Source organism: Falco naumanni, chromosome 4 (genome assembly GCF_017639655.2).
Source record: "Falco naumanni isolate bFalNau1 chromosome 4, bFalNau1.pat, whole genome shotgun sequence".
Taxonomy (NCBI): domain Eukaryota; kingdom Metazoa; phylum Chordata; class Aves; order Falconiformes; family Falconidae; genus Falco; species Falco naumanni.
In genome coordinates, this window is record NC_054057.1 from 89015771 (window position 1) to 89036936 (window position 21166).

The following is a 21166-nucleotide window of genomic DNA, read 5'->3' on the forward strand; positions in this document are numbered from 1 at the left end:
GTTGAAAATAATTTTTCTTCCCTATTTCTACATTTCTGTACTGCTTGTATCTGTAACAAGTACTACAGTTGCAGATAAGTCAGCTCAGAGCTTTAGAGTTCATTTTAGTGTAACTGTAGAGTTCATTTTATTTACAAATAACTGGTTTTGAAGGGAATTCATTAAACTCATGCATTTAGAGTAAACTTTTACTTGAATAAAATATAATGGGCCAAAGTCTTTTCAGACTACTGATCTTGATCTTAGATACTTGACAATTTTTTGAAATTTTCATGTTATGAAATATTTGATGGAGAAAAGTGAAAGAATGGGGAGATTTTTTTTCTCCCTATAGACAATCTAGCTGTCTGGAACAAAGCAGCACTGGCAATACTTGGCAGATTTCTGCCCCTCCAAGTTCACTCTAATATGTATGTGTCGCATTGGTGTGAAGTAAATGGCTCTGCAATAGATCCATTGTATGTGCAAAAAACCCAAATAAGCCAAGATTGTGTTGGCTCTTCCTAAGTACAAGAAAGTGAAGGAATTTTGATCAGGCCAGTGCAGTAGCTTTTCGAAGTTTAGTTAAAAATAGAGCTTGTGACAGAAGATGTGAGATTTGATTTATATGGCAGCGAAGGCTGTGATTCGCAAGGGAGAAAATACAAGTAGTTTTCATGACCTTACATGTCAAAGCCCATCAGTGGGCACTCGGGAAAGCAGACACTGCAGTGTAAAGGCTGTGAATTAGAGTCAAAAGCATCTGTTGACCTACAGAGTCCTGTAGTGCTGCAGGGCATACCTATGAAGACCTCACTGGCAGAAGCTCTTACAGTTCTTATAAATAATAATAAAAGACCACATTAAAACTGAAAAAAAAAAAAAAAAAAGTAGAGTGGGTATGAAGTGATTTCAGTGGCACCTCATGTTAACAATATTTCACACATTGTGCCTAGTTCTTCACTCATACTATTGTGGAAATGTAGTTTTTTCTACGTCAAGATCTTTTTCAAAAATGCATTTGTTTTTTCCAAGTTCTTCATATTTGCTGTCATCACTTTCTTCATATGGTAGCATCCCACTTCAGTGGCTCTGATTTAACATTTTCTTTACTGACTTCTTGGGGGTGGGAATCTGGCATGGAATAAAGCAGTCAAAATGCCCCAGTTGTGCGGAGCCTTGTACTGTTCTTCTGAGTACTGTTGTATTTGGAAGCTTGTGTCCCTGTTTTCTAGAACTAGTTGAGTAACTAGTCACCTTTGGAAAATCTGGTCCATTAGCTGGTCTCCGTGCAGATGGGCTCTGGGTGTGGGTGGCCTGCCATTACGGAAGGATGCTGTGCAGGGACTATTGCCATAGAGGACCGACTGGTTTTGTTGGCCTCCTGGCAGAGGTTGCTGTCAGGCATAGTAGTGGTTCAGGCAAGGTAACAAGAGGCTTCCCTATGAAATGAACTGGAAGGTGTGTGTGTTTCAAAGTGCTTGCAATTCCCATGTCCTGTTTTGATGAGCTCCTGATAATCAAAAGCAAGTTGTTTGACTTGTGCCCAGAACATTTGAATGACTAAATAGGAGAAAATAAAACCTGTGGAGCAGTCTGATCTTGCAGGCTAGAGCCCTGAAATACATCTGTGCTTTTAGCACATACTGGTGGCCATAAACCCTACAGAAGCTGTTCCTTTACAAGAACTTCTTGATTAACTCTGTAAGATTCAGTTTTAACTTCAATTATATGTGTATCCTTTCAGTTATTTGGAGAGTATTTGATTATATTATATTTAAAATAGCTCAGCTTCCAGAGGTACTTGTATTTAAAGGGGGGAGTTGGGGGGTGGGGGTATGGGGAATGAATTATAAGTTAGAACCATGGTCGCTTTGTTTGTGTACATCTTTCCTCCCATTTCCAAGAATTGCATCTCATACCCAATTTCTTTTGCAGTTTTGTTCAGTGGAGGGACTGCTGTATGTCAGCCATGCTAAAGGGCAAGTGATGGAGGCAAGTACTAGTTTATATATTCACAGTTATCTAATACTGTTTTTGCCAGTTTCTCCTTTTGAACTCTTCTGTTTCCCAGTGCTACTCTGAAATAATTGCACAAATGAAGGACTGTATTAGCCTGTTCTGGGATGTAATAATATCATCTGCTCAGTGTGACTGTATATGGAATTGTGAATTTTGTCCCTGATGTATTCTTGTATGAATAAGAAATGTATGGTTTTTAACTTCAAGCTATGAAGTATTCCATTTCCTCCCTCAGAGTATAAAGGTTGTTATAAATGATGAAAAAAGCGAGCAGGAAACTTGAATCCTAATGCAAATAAATGTGCTAATTAATTCTGCTGATTCACAGTTCTTCACGTTTGTTTATGAGTAGTTTTTTCCCCTAAAGTAGATACTAAGACAGATAAGTAGTTTTAAGGATCTTCATGACAGATAAGCAATTTGAAAAGCTTTTTTCAGGCTCACAACAGGCTCATCATGTGCAAATACAAATAGGCAGATGACAGAAAGCTCCCTATAGGAGCCTCTTGAAGATAAGAGTCAGTGTAATTTCAGAAATCAGTCACGGAATGCACAGGGGTAGTAGTGACTTATTTGTGAGCTAGCTGTAGGCTGATTTGTTTCAAGTTGTTTTGCAGATTGACGTAGGGCTCCTTGAGGCAGGTTAATGGTTTCCAGCAGGAAAATGCATGGGACTCTAGTTAGATGGAAGTGCTGTTCTTTAAGATCAGCAGTATTGCCAGTGGTAATCTGCATAGAAAGAGTGCAGAAGATCATAAACATACCAGTTAGAGAGTATATGGGGCATCTTTAGTATGAACTACAGTTCTTCGATGGGTCCTGACTGAAAAAAGAATACTGACGGAATTGGCTAAAATGAAAAAGGCGGTTATGGTCAACTGTCAAGTTTATTTTTTATACACCAAATAATTTAGGGACTCCTTTTTATAGCCAGTGAGGTTTGTTCACTGAACCGTTTGGTCTGTTGGATGAGAATGAAAAATCTAGTTTTGCTTTTTTTTTCCCCTTCCAAAACTTGAGTGGAGACCTGCAATTCAACTTTCTGGAAGGCCTGTTACATGAGGAAAAAAGAAATATTAAGAAAAAGCGAGCTCAAAAGTCAAAGCATAATACTAATCATAAAGGCGCTTGAAGTCATTAAGAAAAGTGTTAAGTATGTAAAAAATAGAAGGTTGGTTTGCACATTTCTTTGATTCTGCCATTTCTGCATGAATATTGATGAATAATTTATATCTTTCTGGGATGTAGTTTATTACTTTGCATTTATGTGTTATTAAACTGGCCAATATATTTAGACTCAATGCTTAAAACATGTTGAAAGTACTGAGATAAAATCCTGTTTGATTCTAGTATTTTGCTTTCTGTAAGTACTGAATTTTCATCTTGCCTCCAGCTGATAGCAACGACATTTAAAAAAAAAGAGTGTGAGGCAGCTCTTCTGATATTTTTGGATGCCAATTTGGAAAGCATTTTGGAGTATCTGTTTAACCCATTGTGTCAGGTTTCAGATGCACAAAATTGAGAGCACTCTAATTGTGACCTCAATGCACTATGTTTCTGCAGCTGTTTTAAGAATAAAACTGAATGCTCTCAAATCCCAAACATGTTGCATTTCAAATAAAGTGGGGTGAGTTTTTTTTCAAGCACAGGCTGCTTTCTGCCAAGATCGAGGTAGACCTCTGTGATCTGGTTTCTGTATTTATAGAAGCATAATAAAAGCTTTCTCCTGCAAGAGGACAATGATCAGCTTCCAAGCATGTGATCTCATGGTGCTGATGTGAAACTCTTTTGGATACTGTGTCCGTCCTTCCTTCCTTCCTCATTCCTTTGCTGTACTTCTCCAATAGTGTGTTGCTATATAAGTGCTCAGCTGCAATGTCATATAACCAACTTCTGCCTGAGCCCGGCTGATAGGTAAGGTTGAGCTCTTTTGGAGAAAAACTGAGTTTTCTCTCTGTTAAAGACTCAGCTAGACATACATGGTGCTGCTCCCTTTCAGATTGGTTGCTTAGTCTACTTATTTTTATTTTTGTTTTCTGTGAGAACTATGGACGAGACTATGCCAATTGAAATCATTTCGCTTGCCTGTTTTGCTTGAAGACAGATTTTCACATCTAGTTGCTAGTGCCTTCAGCAGATGTTGGCAGTAATAACCCATTTCTTACTATTTGGAAATGCATTACTGATTTGGAAATGTTCTGTTTTCTTGCATATATTACATACTGTGAAGTTAGACACTATGGGAAAATCAGGTAGACAGAGCAGATGTTACATTTGAAGCACAAAATATCAGATCTTTGTCAAGGAACAAAATTAATTCTGCCAAAGAGACTAACATGCTTTTCAGAAGTTTAACCTGATGTTCTGTTAGATATTATGGGCTTGTTCATAACAGACAAAACCCCACTGGTTTCTCCTTGCTCCTCCCCCTTTTGAGCAGCTTTTTTTACCTTTCTGGCTTTCCTGTATCCTTTGTGCTGGGCTTCTTCCCCTAGGCGATGAATGAAATACAAGCTTTGGCTTCTGCATACAGCCTAGATGCAACTAATAGCACATGGAGGGATGCTTGGAAAACTGATATGTTTTGTTTTGTTAATGGCATGTTTTGCGCATTGGAATTTTTAACCCACTACTTTCTGCATGGATGTATAATAATGACTCTTTTGTTTAACATTAGATAAGCATGAGATCACCGTGGCACACCTGCATGTGTAGTCAGTCTTGAAGCAATTGCACACCTAATTGGCTGACAGTCTTGGCATTTTTAAAACAAACACAAGCCCTTTAAAGACAGGGGACATATTTATGTATGAATAGCCAAGTAAACCTGTTGGGTGTCATCAATGGAGCCTTCTGGCAGTGAACAGCTGTGTGATGACCCTGATCCTGGAGGCAAATCCCAAGATCAAGAGACCAAAAAACAGCATGACTCAGAGCAAAAATTATCCAAAATAACCCATAATGCTTTGGAGAACATTAATGTGATTGGTCAAGGCTTGAAGCACCTTTTCCAGCATCAGCGCAGGAGGTCGTCAGTTTCTCCACATGATGTTCAGCAAGCTCAGGCTGATCTGGAGCCTGACATGGATTTGGAAAGCCAGAGCGTCTGTGCTGAAATTGATGGTGTCTCCACCCACCCCACAGCTCTGAACCGGGTGCTTCAGCAGATCAGAGTGCCACCTAAAATGAAGAGAGGGACGAGCCTGCACAGCAGGTGGGGCAAGGCAGATGCCCCAAAAGGAAGCCCACAGATCAACAGGAGGTCTGCTCAAGATGTTCAATCAGGTCGACCCAGATCATCATCTACTACAGATGCTCCCACAAACTTGTCCGTGATGGAGATTGCTTCTTCTGTCTATGTAGGTGGAGAGGAGGCCGCAGCAGCAGCAGCAGTAAGTTACTGAGATTTACCTTTGGTCTTTATCACGTCTTTGTATGATTTCTTAAGCCTTTTGGGTCTTGTTTTTTAAAAGCAAGTTTCTTTCAGCAAACACTAATGCTATTGTTTCAAAAGCTTCTTCAGTAGTGAAGCAAATAGCTTAAAAGATGCAAGCATTAGTCATTTTCTCACATGGCAGGTGGCTTATTTTACATGTATTTGATCTTGAAATGAGCTACTTTTGAAACATTAGGCTGGTTGGATGGCACACCACAGTCAAACAGGGAGTGATGGGAAGAGCAGCTGCCAGAGCAGTCCTCCTTACTAGCTGCTGTCTAGTTCCTGCAACAAAACTTTGCATTCGTGTAGATGGCTTTTTTCATCCCCTCCTGTTCTATTGTGTATTTTATAGAAGCGAGGAATTCCAGTATGAGTGAATGAGGCTGTTGAGAGGCTCTGGGAACACTGACTCCGGCCTGCGACTGAACTGTAATGCCAGGCTGACTGTATCTGATTTAGATCAGCCTAGCTATTATGCCAATATGGGGTCGCTGCTGTCTCTTAGTTTGTCCAGCCTGTGTGTTCACAGAAATGGCAGTCTCTGTTCTGTGACATGTTCTTGCAGAGCTATGCCTATTGGCTTACTGATGATCTCAAGAAGCAGTGTTTGTCCTACCATCTCTTCTTTTCTAGATCAATGTAGTTGAAAAACTGTGTTTCTGATTTAACTTCAGCTATAACCTGTGTTTTCCTAAAATTCTTTGCAGGCTTGTTCCTTGGAGGGCAGATCCTTTGGTAAAGATAAGAAGGATTGTGAAACTGATTTCTCATTCACATGCTCTTAATTAAAAAGGGTCTGACCATGACTGCTGGACCAAGAGAAACAGTTCTGCTAGCATTTGATGCTGTTGAGATAACATGGTCCTAAAGCTTGTATGATGTTTTCATTTTGAAGATTTATTCTCATATACTACAGTTTCTGGTGTTGGTTAGATTGTGATGGATTGGGGCCAAATAAGGTCTGTTCAGTCATCTTGGACGTTGCCTCACCTTGTCTGTAGCAAGGTTGTTCCCTTGTTGTTTTCCTCCCCTTGAAGCCTACTTTGAAATACTCCAAGTGAAAAGCTTTTCAGAGTATTTGGCAGTATATTATGCTTTCAGCGTATTTCCCTAATAGTCATCTGGAAATTAGCATATCTTGCATTTATAGATGGTAATTACAAAGTATTAGCATAAATTACAATATCATTCTAAGGCAGTGAGTAAAGTTTGCTCTTGGGAGAAGCATTGAAGGAGTCTGCCTGGAGCTGTATCCAAGGTTTTTACTACTTGCCAACAAATGATAGAATAGAAATAGTAATTAAGTAAAGAAAAGTGTACAATCTCCTAGGATGGGTTAACTTTGCAATTGCGCCATTAAGAAGCCTCAAGAAGGGGCCTCCTAATAGCTTCAGGTTCATTTGTGTACTGGCTCTCTTTTCATTGTGAGTGAGCTAATGATCTTCGTTTCAGGAGAATTTTGGGAAAAGTTGTTAGTTTTCTGGGTTTGTACCCAAATCCAGAAACGTAAGTTTATGAAACGTGCTCTGGTTTGTTGGTTTAAAAGCGTAACCTTTACTTCATGTATGAGCAGGGAGATTGAACAGGCCTAAGCATATTAGGTAAATAATACGGGGATATGGGAAAAGACCCAGGGTGAGGTGCCCTTTCTCCCAGCTATGTCAGCTGCTCTGAAGTGTTACCACTGTTGCCAGGATCAGTGGTCTCCAAAGTGGGGTGTGCGTAAGAAAGTCCATTGGAGCGTGGGAAGATTTTTTGTGCCATTAATAAGTAAAACAATTTTTTTGAAAAAATGTTTCTTTTCCTTTCTAATTTCTGTTTTTGTGTATGTTTTATAATGTACATATTCAGTAGTACATGTATATAGTTTATAAATAAATATACACGTATTGGCAGTTCATGCTAAAAAATTTTTTTACTGACAGGGGTGTGCAATCAAAGTTTGGAAACCACCAGCCTGGATGAATTGCATCCCTTGGCAGGAGTGACTGGAAAAATGAGAGCTATTAATCTGGTCGTAACTGCATTCTGCTACATCATCTGCTATGTGTGAGAACAAATTTAGGAGTCAATTTTTTGGTAGATAATGGCATTTGATTATTGAGAAGCAGTGACTGTAGCTGTTCTGTTGAGAAGCTTGACATAGAGATGTGTATTCTGTGAATGGTGGCTCTTCTGCTACTTTACCAAGCAGTCATCTCCAAGGAGGATGCGAGAGTGGTTCTTGTTGCTGTTTGCCATGTCCTCAGCTGCTGTGCCCTGTGGCTTGAGGAAAAGGGGCTGCTCAGGCTTTTTCCCCTTCATATTTGGGAGAAGGGAGGCTACTAGAGTGTGAAAGAGGAAAATGAAATGCATGCAAGGATGGGCTTGCTTTGGGGGCTAAGCCATCCAGAGACCTCAGTGACCAGTTGTCCCTCTGTTCCTGATGTACCTGGACAGAAATGATCTTTTAAAAAGTCTTTGGAAGGTGAGAATGGAAAAATCTGATACACTTGGTGTTTTTAAAAGTAGCTTGCTTGCTAACAAACTGCTATTGCAAGAAAGTGACAGCAGCAATCTCCTGTATGCATACAGGCAAGAGGAAGGTAATAGCTGTTCTAGCAGTGTTCACATTTTCCTTTGTGGTGGTGCTTGTATCTGGTGTTGTGCACGCAGGGCCGAGGGAAGCTGTGGGAGTGAAGTTAATGCAGTTATCAGAGCTCCCCTCTCTCACGTGATCGAGAGCAGGCATGCTGCTTTGGGCCATAAGACTTTGCCCTTCTTAACCCGAGTCCTCCAGTTCCTCTCTTCTAATTGGGAATTGCTTCCTGATGCACATTCTGAAAAGTATGGGTGCATTTTTAAATAGAATCCAAATAAACGCTTTGGGAATGCTGCAACATTTGTTGATAGGGATGAGTTTTATAGATTTACTTTTCCATTCTCATTCTATGTATTTCTTAAAATCTCACTTAGTTGTCTTTTAGATCACACCAAAAAAAAGAAAAACCCCAATGAAAAATAGTTGCACAGAAAAAAATGTCATTTTCTCTGTAAAGGAGAATAAATAAAACCTTGCTTACTGGTTGCTTCATTCTGTAAAGGTATTTAATTCCTGTAATGTGAAGGTTGAAGACTTGTCATGAAATTCACTGGAGTCCTGGCTTTGCCTCAGTTACCATGTCTGTGCTTTCTTTACTCGTAAACCTGTTTGCATTTATAGCATATATGGTACTTGAACAACACTTTCTAGCTAACAAGACCCTACTTGGGCAGAGGGAAAGAGCTGTTCAGCAGCACACAGCAACTGGTCGAAACACAAAATAAAGAATGCGTTTCTTTAATGAGAACAGCAGTTTTGGTGAAATATTTAAGACTTGATATAATCTCTTCAAGTAAAGATTTTTAGCAACCTGTTCAGTCACTTCCCCAGAAATGTAGTTATGAACTGGGATAGAGTTTGTGAAGGCCCTTCAAGCTGTAAAAACAAAGAGTCAGCAGGACTTCAAATTGTTCAGAAAAAGGAATTTTTTTTTATTACGTGTTTTTTTATTTAAAATAGTCCGCGTTGATGAAGAAGCCAGAGGACCATACAACAAAACAAGTTTAGGTACCACAGCAACTCTAAAACTTAATCTCTAATACCAATCTTCTTGCAAAGAACTTTTATTTTCTGAAGTATTTTGTAGCTCTGCATAAAGTTTACCCATTCTTTTGACTGCTGTTAGTTTCAATATTACTCTTGCATGTTTTCTTTGAACAGACTTAAAATGGGAGTGTGGAAATTTGGTTTGTGGTTTGTTGTTTTTTTTGGTTTTTTTAATAGAACCAAGTAGAAAACATAGCCAAAGCAGCTCTCAAGTTTGTTCTTGGTTTAGTCAAGCTTTCTAAAGGAAAATGTGTGTTCCTGCTCTTCCTTTAGCCTTATTGTAATTTCAGTGTTTGAGTGTTTATGCTTGATTATTGCCTTTTTTAAATATAACATTCTGCCCAGAGATATGACAAAACAGGAACTTTCTTGATTGCGAATAGTCTTAAGCAGGCTGAGAAACCTTGACTGCCCTCGGACTCATCAGCCTTTTCTAAGTAAGCTAAAGGCAAAAGCCTTGAGTTGTATAAGCTTCAGAGATCTGATGTGCTTGTGTGTGCACTCAAGCTGAGGCAGTACTGATTCTGGCTGTGCACGCACTTACACATGTAAAATTACAAGATAAATGTGGCACTGTTTAACAGCGTTAAATTCAAGATGCAATTGGATGACCTGTTGCTCGCCTTATTCCGCAGCTGTATTTTCATGTTGAAGGTAAGGGAAAACAAAGTGCTGTGGATTCCAAACTGACTTTCTTTGGTGTGTAAAATATAAAAACAAGCAAGCAAGAGAGAAAACTGGTTCATGCTTTTATTGGCTATAATGGTCAAGGGACCTGGAGAAACTGAGGTGGCAGCATGGAGCTGTCTCCAGCGTTTCTATCCCAGGCAGTGAGGCTGCATAGTCAAGCACTGCATCTCTCACCTCTCTGCTTTGAAAAGGGCTAAAGTAAAAGCTGTGGTTGTTGGGATCTAGTGGCAATGTGGAGCTTTGCTCAGTTTTGTTTTCCATGGAGTTTCTGTGCACTATGTATCACTGAGCTGAAGTAATTGACCACTATGAAACTTTTCTTCCTCCTTTCCCTCCACATTTCCTAAGCTCTGCTTCTTTCTGCTGGGTTCTCTTGAGAAGAAAATGGAAGCATTTGAATAATTCACCTAAAGTCTGCAGAAAGCAGCAAGGCTTTTGGCTCAGAAGACTCTGAGCAGAACCGACACAGTCAACAAAGTATTCAACATGTTATCTCTAACTAGTGAAAGGGAGATCTTCTGCCGAGTACCAACTGGTAGTTTCTCAGCTAATTATTACCAGGTGACTAGCCATGACAGCCTGGAAGACATTTGAAAGAATTTGGAGTCCAGTTTGCTATGGAGTAGTTTGCACAGTCTCTGGGATTAGCAGTAAAAAATATAAATAATTATACTCTTCCATTATTTTACAAACTTCATTGCTACATGGTTTTATCAGGTTCTCGTGCAAAGCCAAGAAGAACTAGAAAGAAACAGATGCCGAACTGGCTGTGTGACTTAAGACCCATCCTAGATGGGTTGGTTGTGCTGAGGGATATGTAAATTTATGTCAGGGTGCCAAGTGCACCCCCCAGCTTCCCAAAGCTTAGCTGCCTGCGTGCAGCGTCAGCTGGCTGGCAAGAGCTGTGGTCTCAGCAGTGGCCTGCAAGTCCTCTTTGGGAGCCACTTTTAGGCTGAGACTTGTGCTCTCAGTTGATCTGAGCCCAGACCTATGGACTGACCTCCCAGATTAACCTTGGACCTGCTTCATCACTCTGGACCTCTCTGGCAATCCGGATGTTCAGCTGAACCCAGCTGCCACCCTTGGACCTGGTGTGCTTGCCTTGCCCCGGAGTTCACCCACCTGCTCATGAAGTTCTTCATCTGCTGCTGTGGGAAGGCAGTGAAGCGAGCACTGCCTGCTGCCGAAAGCACTTGAAGTACCTTGGCTGACTTTTCACTGATTTGGATAAAGAAAGGAAGAGTCTGGCAGTTCAGCTGTTGGGGCTGGGGTGGCCTGGACTCCCCAAGATGTTTTGGCAGAGAATGTCTGGCCCCCGTCCCAGTCTATGGGCAGGGTCACTTCATGTGTTTAGGTGTTGTTATATTCAGGTATTTTGGAACAAACCCTAAATGCTTCCAGAGAGGGATGCTAATTTTTGGATAACGGTAAACCCATTATTTGCCAAGAACTCAAACTTCAAAAAAGTGCTTGGTTCACATGAGACCATGAATTTGCTTGTCCCTTGAAAATTGCTCGCCAAGAGGGCACCATCCGCAGCTTGCCTGGATCTCAACTGGTCAGAGAATGGGAGCTAAAATTAGGTGGGAAGGCCAGTCTCAATCACTGGTAAAGAAATTGTTGCACCTGCCTGTTGATGGTTCCTGCCTTTTGTCTTTTAGCCAGTAGTCTGTAGGAGGGGGAGAAGAGTTTGGTGGCAGAGTTGTATTCTTTCTTTTCCTAGGAGATTTTGCCAAGTCTAGGTGGCGTACTCCATTTTGTCCCCCAAGAGCTGGTAACAGCTGGTAACAGTACTGTCTCACAGTGTGGCACAAGAACTGAAAGTTATTCAGAAGCTCAGTGCAACCCTACACCTTAGGAAGTGGGCATCTCTAGTGTCCCTGCCGGCAAAGACCTAGAAAGACTATGACTTCTGTGGTGTTGCTATGAAATCCACATAATTTTGGGAGTTGTAATAGTCACATGAGCTGCCCTTGACTTAAGTTGTATAGAAGATGCAAAGTAAAAACTGGGAAATGTTTTTTGGGTTTTTTCCACAAAGAGGGAAAATGCCTGCTTGATATTCTATGAAAGGCACTATGTGTGTTGCCATATTAATAGAATGTCTGGCAATTATTCCAATCTGAGGCATGCCATCTCAGCTGTGGCATGTGTCTGTAGGCATTAGGCTTAAAGGGTGTTGATTCCACTTGAAGTTACAAGCTAATGGTAGTCAACTCAACAGGTTAGGTGCAGATGATTATACAGCTTTAACGTATGACAGCTTTTACTGACTTTATAATATAAAGATATAATGCATTTAAAAATCAGCTACATGTAAACTTTAAATCACTGATACGATTAGTGGCAAAGCTTTCTGGTTCATGATTCGATGAAATCAGGAAAGCACCATGCAGCCATTTAAGTTTATGAAAGACATTGAGTGTGTTTGGTGTTTGAGAAGCCAGCTTAGCATTCAGTCTACCACACTCATTAGTTTTGACTAAATTAATGAATTGCTAAAACTGTAACTCTTTATTCAACAATTTGTATTGCAAAATGAGTTACAACACAATTTAAATGGAGTTATCTGACAGATATCATGACAGATCAGGGTTGAGAGTCCTCTGGACTCCTGGGTTCTCGAGTCTGTATGGATTGTGTATACAGCAAACCTTCACTTGATTTTCTTTTTTGTTTTATATTCATTTTCTCAAGACTTTGGCTATTTGTCTCCTTCAGCTCTTTGTGATCTTACCTTTTAAATAACTTTCTTGCCCTTTTGTTTTTAAATAAAATGCTACCAATTTCACTTCCTTGATTTTGGTGCTTGCTGATGACAGTGAGGATACACTGACTCAACTTGCCTCAGCAGGGAGTATTTCCTTTGAAATTCTTTTAAGACTTTTGTGAATTCAACTATAATTACAAAAATATCACTGAGCTACAGCATTGGTTAATCTGTTTGAACATACAGGCTATACAAGCTACAAGGACAACGAAACAACATATATAACGGAAAAGCTGTGATTCAATGATGACAAAAACTGCGTAACAGGAATTGTAGTTAAGCAAGAGAACTGTAATTTTTCTGGTTCATGTATTCTGTCATAATTTCATCTGCTGGTACCTATTGCTGTCGTGATGTAGCCTGTTTTTGCCTGCAGCAGATGTCTGCCATCTCTTACGGAGTGCTGCTGCCCTGTCAGAGCCTTGGTGGTGAACTGAGCACGGCTGCCCCAGTGCCTCACTTCTGCATTGCCCAGGTGGTCGGTGCTTCAAGAGCAGCAGGAGTTCCTGCTCTGCTTTCCCTTCTTTTTTGATTTTCCTCCCAGTGTTCAGATTTCTGTCATTTAGAAAAATGACAGAAATGGATGTTTTGTTCTCTTCTAATTATTTGTTGCACTACAGTATGTTGAAATTAGCAGCAGTGCGTTCCATTAGTCAGACAGCATCCTGTAGCTACTACATAATGCTGCACAGTGTCTGTGGTTATAAAGTCTAAGGTTTGCCTGTGACTGCAGAAGGTTTTGCTACATGTAGATGTAGGAAGTCAGCAGACTTGGATTGCTGAGAAATTAGCATTTGGTTATATTTTATTGAAGGCTTGTAAGAGCCTTTGCTGGCTGCTGTGAAATTGTCAGTGCTTATGGGAACAGCAGGAACTTTACCTATTGCAAATGTATTTGTGAAGAGTGGATGAGCAGAAGCTTATGTGCTTCTGTCTAGAGTTTACTGGTGAAGCTCAAGACCTGTTAAACACATCCAGACTATATCCATATCTTCCATTTTTTGTGGAGTCAAGCCCTGAGCCTCATCCTGTTGTGTGTGGCAGGGCTGCACAGTGATTTAAATTTATGCTCGACTCTGCCTATGTAAATGCTGTTCTGAGCTTAAGTAATGTTTGCGATTTGATCACTTGCTCAGTTGGTCCTGCTGGAACCTGTTACACTGGCTTTTTAGCACTAGGTGCTGTGTCTGAGGTACAGTTTGGAAAAGGAAAAAAAACCCTCTTACCTCTATCAGCATGGCCATGCCAATGAAGTAAGTGGCAAAAGTGAAAAAGAAATTTTGTGATTAAATTCCCTGGTATACTTAAAGTCGGGCCATACCAGCATCGGGCAGCTGTGAAAGGCCAGGGCTGCTCAGACCAGGAAAGACCCAAACAGATCCTGGAACCTGCCTTCTGCAGATTCTTCAGGGCCCACTCATGGGAAAGAAGTTTTTCACACCTGCCTAACATGCATAAGTGCTGCGTGCAAGTTCTTACCTGGAAAAGATACCAAACAGATAACGATACTGATATTTTCTGGTTTCTTCTCTGTTCTTTCTTCAAATTTCTTAAAGCCTTAGTCTGCTACCAGGCTCTTATCCTATCACCTTTTTATTTCCTTTTTTTATTTTCCTTGTGGGTTTTTTTTTTTTTTTCAACTATATGAGCCAGACTGAAGTTGTCTGTCTTCACGTGCTGGACATGATTTTAGAACTCATACTGCATTTTTAAAAATACCTACAGTCAATGTCCATCTTTCATTTCTTAGCCAGAGTTTCTGGTGTGCCACAGACTTCTCATTAGGCTTCAGTCTTCCTTTTCCAGGAGTTTCTTCTTTCTCCAGCCTGCGTATTTACTGCAATGGGGTCCGTTTTCAGCTGTATCCTGATTAGATCACCTACACTTTCCTTCTCATGCTTATAACCCCATTTTATTCCCCACACACAACACACTGCCAGGAAGCTTATGAGGTTAATTTACTCAAAGTATTGTATTGTAAACCCAAAAGGGGGTTTTGTTTGGTGGCTTTTTATTATGGTTTTGGTGGTGTGTGTGTTTTTCACTCCCCATGCTTTGTGTGGATGCTGCAAAGTTTTGGAGACACGGGAGTCTTTATTTCTTGTTTGTTCTGCAAAGCCACTCAAAGAAGATTGGGACTTAGAGAGTTCCCTGGGTAATTGGGTCAGACTGAAGTGTTTAATGCATTGTCACTGCTGCTTTCAAAGGCAATAGAGCTACCTGCTTAGTGTGCTGATGTAATTTAGAAGAGGTTATCTTACCATACAGACAAAAGCATAGTAAAATCTCTTCTGTATCTTTACAGCACTAGTTTATGTAAAGAACAGGGTTAAGTCAGGGGCAGCTGTGGTACTATTTTAACTTTGCTTTTAAATAGGTTGATGCTGTAAGCATTAACTCATGTTTGCATGGTTCTCCAAAATACTGAGTATTGGATGAGCCTGATTCTGTGTGGTGCTGAGAACTTCTGCTCTCAGTGGGAATTAAGGACATAGAGTACTTTGCGGCATAAGGGGGAGTAAATTCTTAATAATCCTCTGCACACAAAATATTTTTAGTTCATAATATTGTTCTGTTCTCTGTTCTCTCAATTTCTTGTTGAAATAGAAGGGCAAAATGTTATCCTAAAACCATAGATTGGATTTGTTCTAAGACCTCGTTTACATACATTTGCATGTGTAATAATCCTGCTGCATGTTGTCAGGCTTTGTATAGAAACTGAGAAATGAGATTGTCATAGCATGGAAAATAATGTAATAATTAAATTCTTACTGAGATACTTCACTTGGGCTTGTATTTCAAGCAGTTTAAATTTAAATATTTTTGCATAAAAAAATCTTCTCTCGTAGAGGCAGCCCACTGAGCTGAGAAATAAGGATTGTGGTGGTTTGGGAATGATTGAGCCTTGGGGCTTTTTTTACCACTGAGATCCTTATATCAGGGCTTATACGCCAGGCATTGCTGTTAGAGCAAGGTGATAGTGAGGTCAGTTTATTCATTCAGGGTTTCTGTGCAGTGAATTGTTTTGGCATATCTGGTGGAAGCCCTTGGCTGACACCTAGTATCATGAAGGCGACAGACCAGCTGGGATTAATTCAGTATCAAATTGTTTAATGGATTTGCAGATTTTTGCCTCCATAGGTCCAAACATTTCCAGGTTGCCATTTACTTGCCTCAGGGTTACAGGAATGATAGGAAAAAGGATTTGCTGTCCTGCAGCAAGATCCCCATAGGGCAGCTTTCCAGGGCACCACTCACTTCACATCTGCAGCATCTGGACAGGACTTACTGTGTCCTTATCCTCTTTTCAGTTTTGATGATCAGTTCTCATAAGTATTTCAGATATCTTTGGATTTTGGTTAACAGCTTATATCTGTTACTATCCACATTTTTGAAAAATACTACATACACTTCTGGAATAAGTGTCCAGTCTTTAGTTTGCAGGCTCCTCAGTGTGTTCCAGTGATGATGTTGACCCCATGAGTATCAAAAGCCTACTAAAATGACAGTAAGATTGCTTTTCTTAGTTACTTCTAATGACTCTTTCCAACAAGTCATGCTGGTCTACAAACTACATATTAACAGAAATAAGGTAGCATATCCAACTGTGCTACCCTTTCAAGTGTATGTAGTAGAGTTGTGGAAGAATGAACAGTTTTCCTCCTATGGTAAATAGTCTTTTAAAGCAATAATTTATTTGCCAGAAATATTTTTTACAAATTCTTCTCTTGTAAACATCATGAAATGCACCTGGGACAAACACCTGTGAAAAGACAAAATATGAAGGTTTTTTGTAACACTAAAACTGTGTGGAAGGTCTACTGTGGCTATAAACAATATGTCTTAGATCTATAAAAGATCACTTAGGCTTTAACCCATTTCCTAAAAGAGCAAGCAGTTGTCTTAACATCATACTCTGATGTTTGCTCTCCCATTCAATTTGAGTAGGTGGTAACATTTTTGAAATTTTGTCATAACTGATCCCGAGTAAAACATTTTGTAGCTTTGGCCATAAAGGACTGTTGTTACGTTGGAAATAATATTTGTCACATGAATACATTGGGCTAGTCACAAGCCCTGCTGGAAATTCTTCCAGTACTTGCAGCTGAGTCATGTTAAAACAGCACTAAGCTCACAAAGTTAGTGTAGAGGGTCTGCCTGTTCATCCTGGTTAGGTGGTCTGTAACAGCTTCCCACCATATCTGCCTTGTGGGCCTTTGCCGGTACTGTGAGTGGAACATAAATGATATGCATATGCATAATTTTGACTGGCTTTGTGTAAAACTTAAGAATTTTTACTCATTTGGGAGGGTAAAGTAGGAGTTACCTGTATCCTGACAGGAAAGCATACAAGAACCTGGATGGACTTGTGAATGAGGAGCATTTCGGGACAATGGTATTTTTTATTCTCTTTCTTAAAACTGGTGCTGCAAGCACCTGGAGCTACAAGTCTGAGTGGAGCTACAGATCTGAGCTTCCAGCAGATCCAAATGGACAGCTGTGCACTGTGTGTAAGAGTGACTAGTGCAGCTCCGGCGCTTGTGACTGTGAATGCAGAAAAGTGCAGCCCAGCGCTGATGCTTCGTAGGGGGTAGGGGTGCATTGTTTGTATCTTGCAACAAGATAGGATGCTGGCAGGTCATTGTAATGGCTTAATTGCAGATTGAGATATGTCAGGAGTAGGCTGAGGATTGCTTCACAAGCTCAGAAATTAATCTTTAGTTGCTTAATTGCTCTGAAAGACTGCTGTACCAGGCGCTGCTTTTCCCTGCCTGGGAACAGTAACCTTTGTAAAGCACAGGAGTGGCATTAGGCTCAAAGTCTTCTTTATGGGCAGAGAGCATGCACATTATATATAAGGAGAGCCAAGAATTCAATTTTAGTGCAATTTGAAGTCTTAAGGGCCTAGGTGTCATTAATCCAGATCTAATTGTAACAGAAAAATAGTTCAAAAATGCTGTTACAATCATTATACACACACTTCTTAGTTTATAGCCCTGATCTTAGGGTTGTGCTCACCCTTCCACTGCTCCTCTACATCCTACAGTTGGTGACTTCATTCTGGTCAGGGTGGAGGTGAGTGTGTATTACAGCAGGTTGTCAGCCTCTGGAGTCCTTCTCTGGGAGGAGTTCAGTGTTCAGGTTGATGATTTCTTCCTCACCCAAGGATGTACTTGGGGTATTTTTTTAATGTGTTTCCAAACACATGTTTAGACCTTTCTCTTTCCTCACTGGTCTGCAGCTCCATGTGCATCCAAATGTACTATGTATGGTGCCTTTTCTGTATATCACATCCTCTTTTTGTGTGTTCTCTTTTTTTTGGGGGGGGGGGGTTGGTTGGGGGTGTGTGGGAGGGACAGGACTGACCCAAACACATCTTTCTGCAGCTCCACATCTACATTTCTTGAACTGACCATTGGTGGGCTGTTTGTAGCTGTGAGGTTTCCAGTGCCAGGTCAATGCCCCATCTCTTATCAACCTGTGCCTGCACTCCTGTGTTGCAGGACATCATTCCAACGTCTCCACTTGTCGCAGCCTCTCCTGTTGCGATACAGGCCTGTATTTCATTATGCCACATCAGTACTGTGGAGCTATGTGAGTGTCTTGTTCCATGTAGAAAACCCGCTTGCTGCTATCTATAAGCTGTGGGGTTGTACATCACAGTGATAAGCACAAGTGAGACAGATTAGCCATAGACAGCCGGTCAGTTGGGGAAACTGCTGTGATGGGTAAACCAAATGAAACAAAGCTGCTGCAAGCGGGTCCAGAAAAGCTCTGACAGAGCAAGCCTCAGTCCTGAGGCACTGCACACTCAGCACACAGCCTGCAGCGTGTTGCTAGCAGTGGCAGTACTGTATTATAGGGCTACATGATGACTGTGGGAGCTTTAAAACTTTTTTTGTTTGTTTAACTGTTAATTATCTGAATACTGCTTATGTTAAGAAAGAAAATAAAGGTTAGTAAGACTTTATGATATTTACTACTGCTGCAGTGCATAACTTAATCCAGTCCCAGACAATGTATTATTCCTTCATTTATCGTATAATTTAAGCTTAATCTGAGGAACCAAAAATTCTAGAAATCTATTAATACATTTCTCTATATACAAGTGTATGAGTGTTGCCTATGATTTTTGTCTTTAATTTTTGAACAGTCAGCTATTTTCTAGTTTTCTTTCTTTTTTTTTCCTGCTTCCAGAAATTCAGTTCCATGGAGGAGAACAGCAGATCATCGTGAGAGTTTTAAAGATTTCTTTCAAACCTGTTTTCTGCTGAGCATGCTTTTAATTTGGAAGTTTTCCAATCCAGCTGTTTTTCTTTTCTCTCATTTTCAACTTGCAGTACTTTTTCTCTGTGTCTGACTTCAGAAAGGTAATTTTCTCTGCTGAGAACTGTAGCCATGATTCTTCCACACAGTTCTTTTTCCAGAAGCTCACAGATACTTTTCAGTCAGGCAGACTTTCCTTCCCCCAGTGCTCTGGAAGCCTGCATCTGCAGGTGTTAGGGAAACTCCTTGCTCTTGACAGGTTAGGGCACAAAAATAAGGAAAAGAAGTGCTTTCTGCAGAGGACTTTGATACATCTGGAAATTTAGTGGTACTGTAACTATAGATTTTGATAAATAGGTGTGTATTAATGTAGCCTGTGTTTTTTTGAGTCAGAACAGGTCCTTGTGACTGACAGTAAGTGAAACCCATTAACTTTCCATAATAAGCTTGCTAGTATTTTCTTGAGTGAGTGTGTGATTTGGTCATTTGACGATTACGTTCTTACTCTGAATAGCTATTCTCATCTCAGGTTACTGGTTTTTACTCTATAGGTAACAATTGTTTCACTGGCAGGGACTAAAATGACAGCAAAGGCTCAAGGATGTAGTGGTGTAGTTTGAAATCCCTTTGCAAGCCCGTAAATTTCATGTGTTAGATTGAGTGTGGTGAACACGTTTTTCTGCCTAAGCTACTTAGCCTTCCAAAGTAACAGAGGCTGTTTATGATAGAATTACCTGACACTTCCTGAAGCTTTCTGATGCAGTATGATGTGTTAGTGAATAATAGTAAATGCTATAGAAAGGGAAGAATCATTCCTTATGGTTAAGGGAGCATCAGTAGGTGCTTAGCAGATGTGGCATTAAGAGGATGTTTTCTGACACCACAATGTGAAATGTACCAAGACGATAGAAAATATAACGTAGGTGAACAATCCATACTGGCTAGAAAATAAAGAGAATGACAATAGGCATTGAGCATCTTCAAGTTCCCTGTAATATGGTACTGTGTTTTTTAGCTGAGAGCATCTGCTGTGTGTGGTTACCTCTTTCTCCACAAATGGCTGGTTACTTGGTTGCTCGATTACAAAGCTGGAAAATCAAACTTCTGTAGGTGATGCTGTTAAAACTCAGCCGTGGATCTTTTGCTGACATTGTTCAGAGTCATGATGAAGCAGGCTAGGGAGATGTGTGTATGCTGTGTGGTAGCAGAGCTGCTGCAGCTGTGTAACCGGTATTTTTGACAGGTGCATGTCTTCCAAACTATAGTACCATCCAAGATCATCCCCACATCTCCCTTAGGATGGGAGTCAATTTTAGTAAAATGGTGATGTGAGCAATTACGAAGTGTGCTGAAATAACCTCACCTATGTTATCTTTAACTCTGTTGATGTTACCAGAGTTAAAGATAATGCTTTGTTTGCCTGTTCACTGTAGCAGCACTGTATATAATAATTATTGTGCTAGTATCAAATTCCGTGGCAACTCAAAAACATTTTAAGTGGCTTCTAATTGTAGGATTGACTGTGCTGTGTATGTATCTTATTAATAACCATTTTTGTAAAGTTGTTAGGAATGCTTTCTGAAGCTTCCTGAAACTGTTCTTCTGTGGTAATTCTAACTGTGCTTTAGTTGGGAATTAATGTTAAAATAATAAAACTTTGGCATTCCCCTCGCAGTAGCCTTTGTACCTCCATTTGGTACTTGAATGAAAAAATGGGTGGCACAGAGGAGGAGGTATCGTAAGATTTTTGCCAGGGTGCTAGTAGCAGGTAGGGCTTGTGGCATTGCTATTTGTGTCTTGTGCAGTTTGCAGCCAGAGATCCTGAATAAAGAGCTGATCTCATCTCTTGGTCCCATGGCGTGTGGGAAGGAAGGAGAATTTACTGGGGTGCATTAAAATGTTACAGAGATAGGAATGCTGTGACTTTACTGATGAGAAGTGGAGATTGCTGTTCTCAGCCAGCAAACTGGTGCTAGCCAGGAACAGAAATACAGCCCCTGGTGAAACTGCTTCTTTTACGTTTAAGTAGTTTTTACTTTTGTTTTTAAAAATATATGTCTAAGCAGTGCTTTGCATGATCCACTACCTGCCAGCACTGAATCTATGCAGGACATATGGGTTGCATGCAAAGTAGGACCTCCTAAGATAAAGCGGATGAGGAAGCCCGAATTACCAGCGTTTGGGACTTTGAGGACACACTGGTGGCAGCTGCAGCCCTTACTGGCCTGAAAGCCAAGGTGCTGGGAAAAGGAGGTCGATTTCTATTTTCCACTCAATCGTTAACTTTATTTGTGAATCTGGTGACTTCTGTTCTGAGGTCTTCTTAGATGGGGTTGACATCTTCTACGTATGAGAGCATTTTGATGAGCCT

General features: G+C 40.4%; 1 protein-coding gene across 5 annotated transcripts in view; it reads left to right on the plus strand.

The window, feature by feature from the left end:
* The window catches only part of TMCC1 (transmembrane and coiled-coil domain family 1), a 120311-nt gene that overhangs the window by 19460 nt on the left and 79685 nt on the right, over positions 1 to 21166 (plus strand). For 4 of the 5 annotated variants that reach the window (XM_040589933.1, XM_040589932.1, XM_040589936.1 and 1 more), the window contains 2 exons: positions 1918 to 1974; positions 5146 to 5393. In XM_040589933.1, coding sequence (XP_040445867.1) covers positions 5187 to 5393 — 207 coding nt within the window. In that variant the 5' untranslated portion in view covers positions 1918 to 1974; positions 5146 to 5186. The other variant, XM_040589931.1, reaches the window with a different exon arrangement.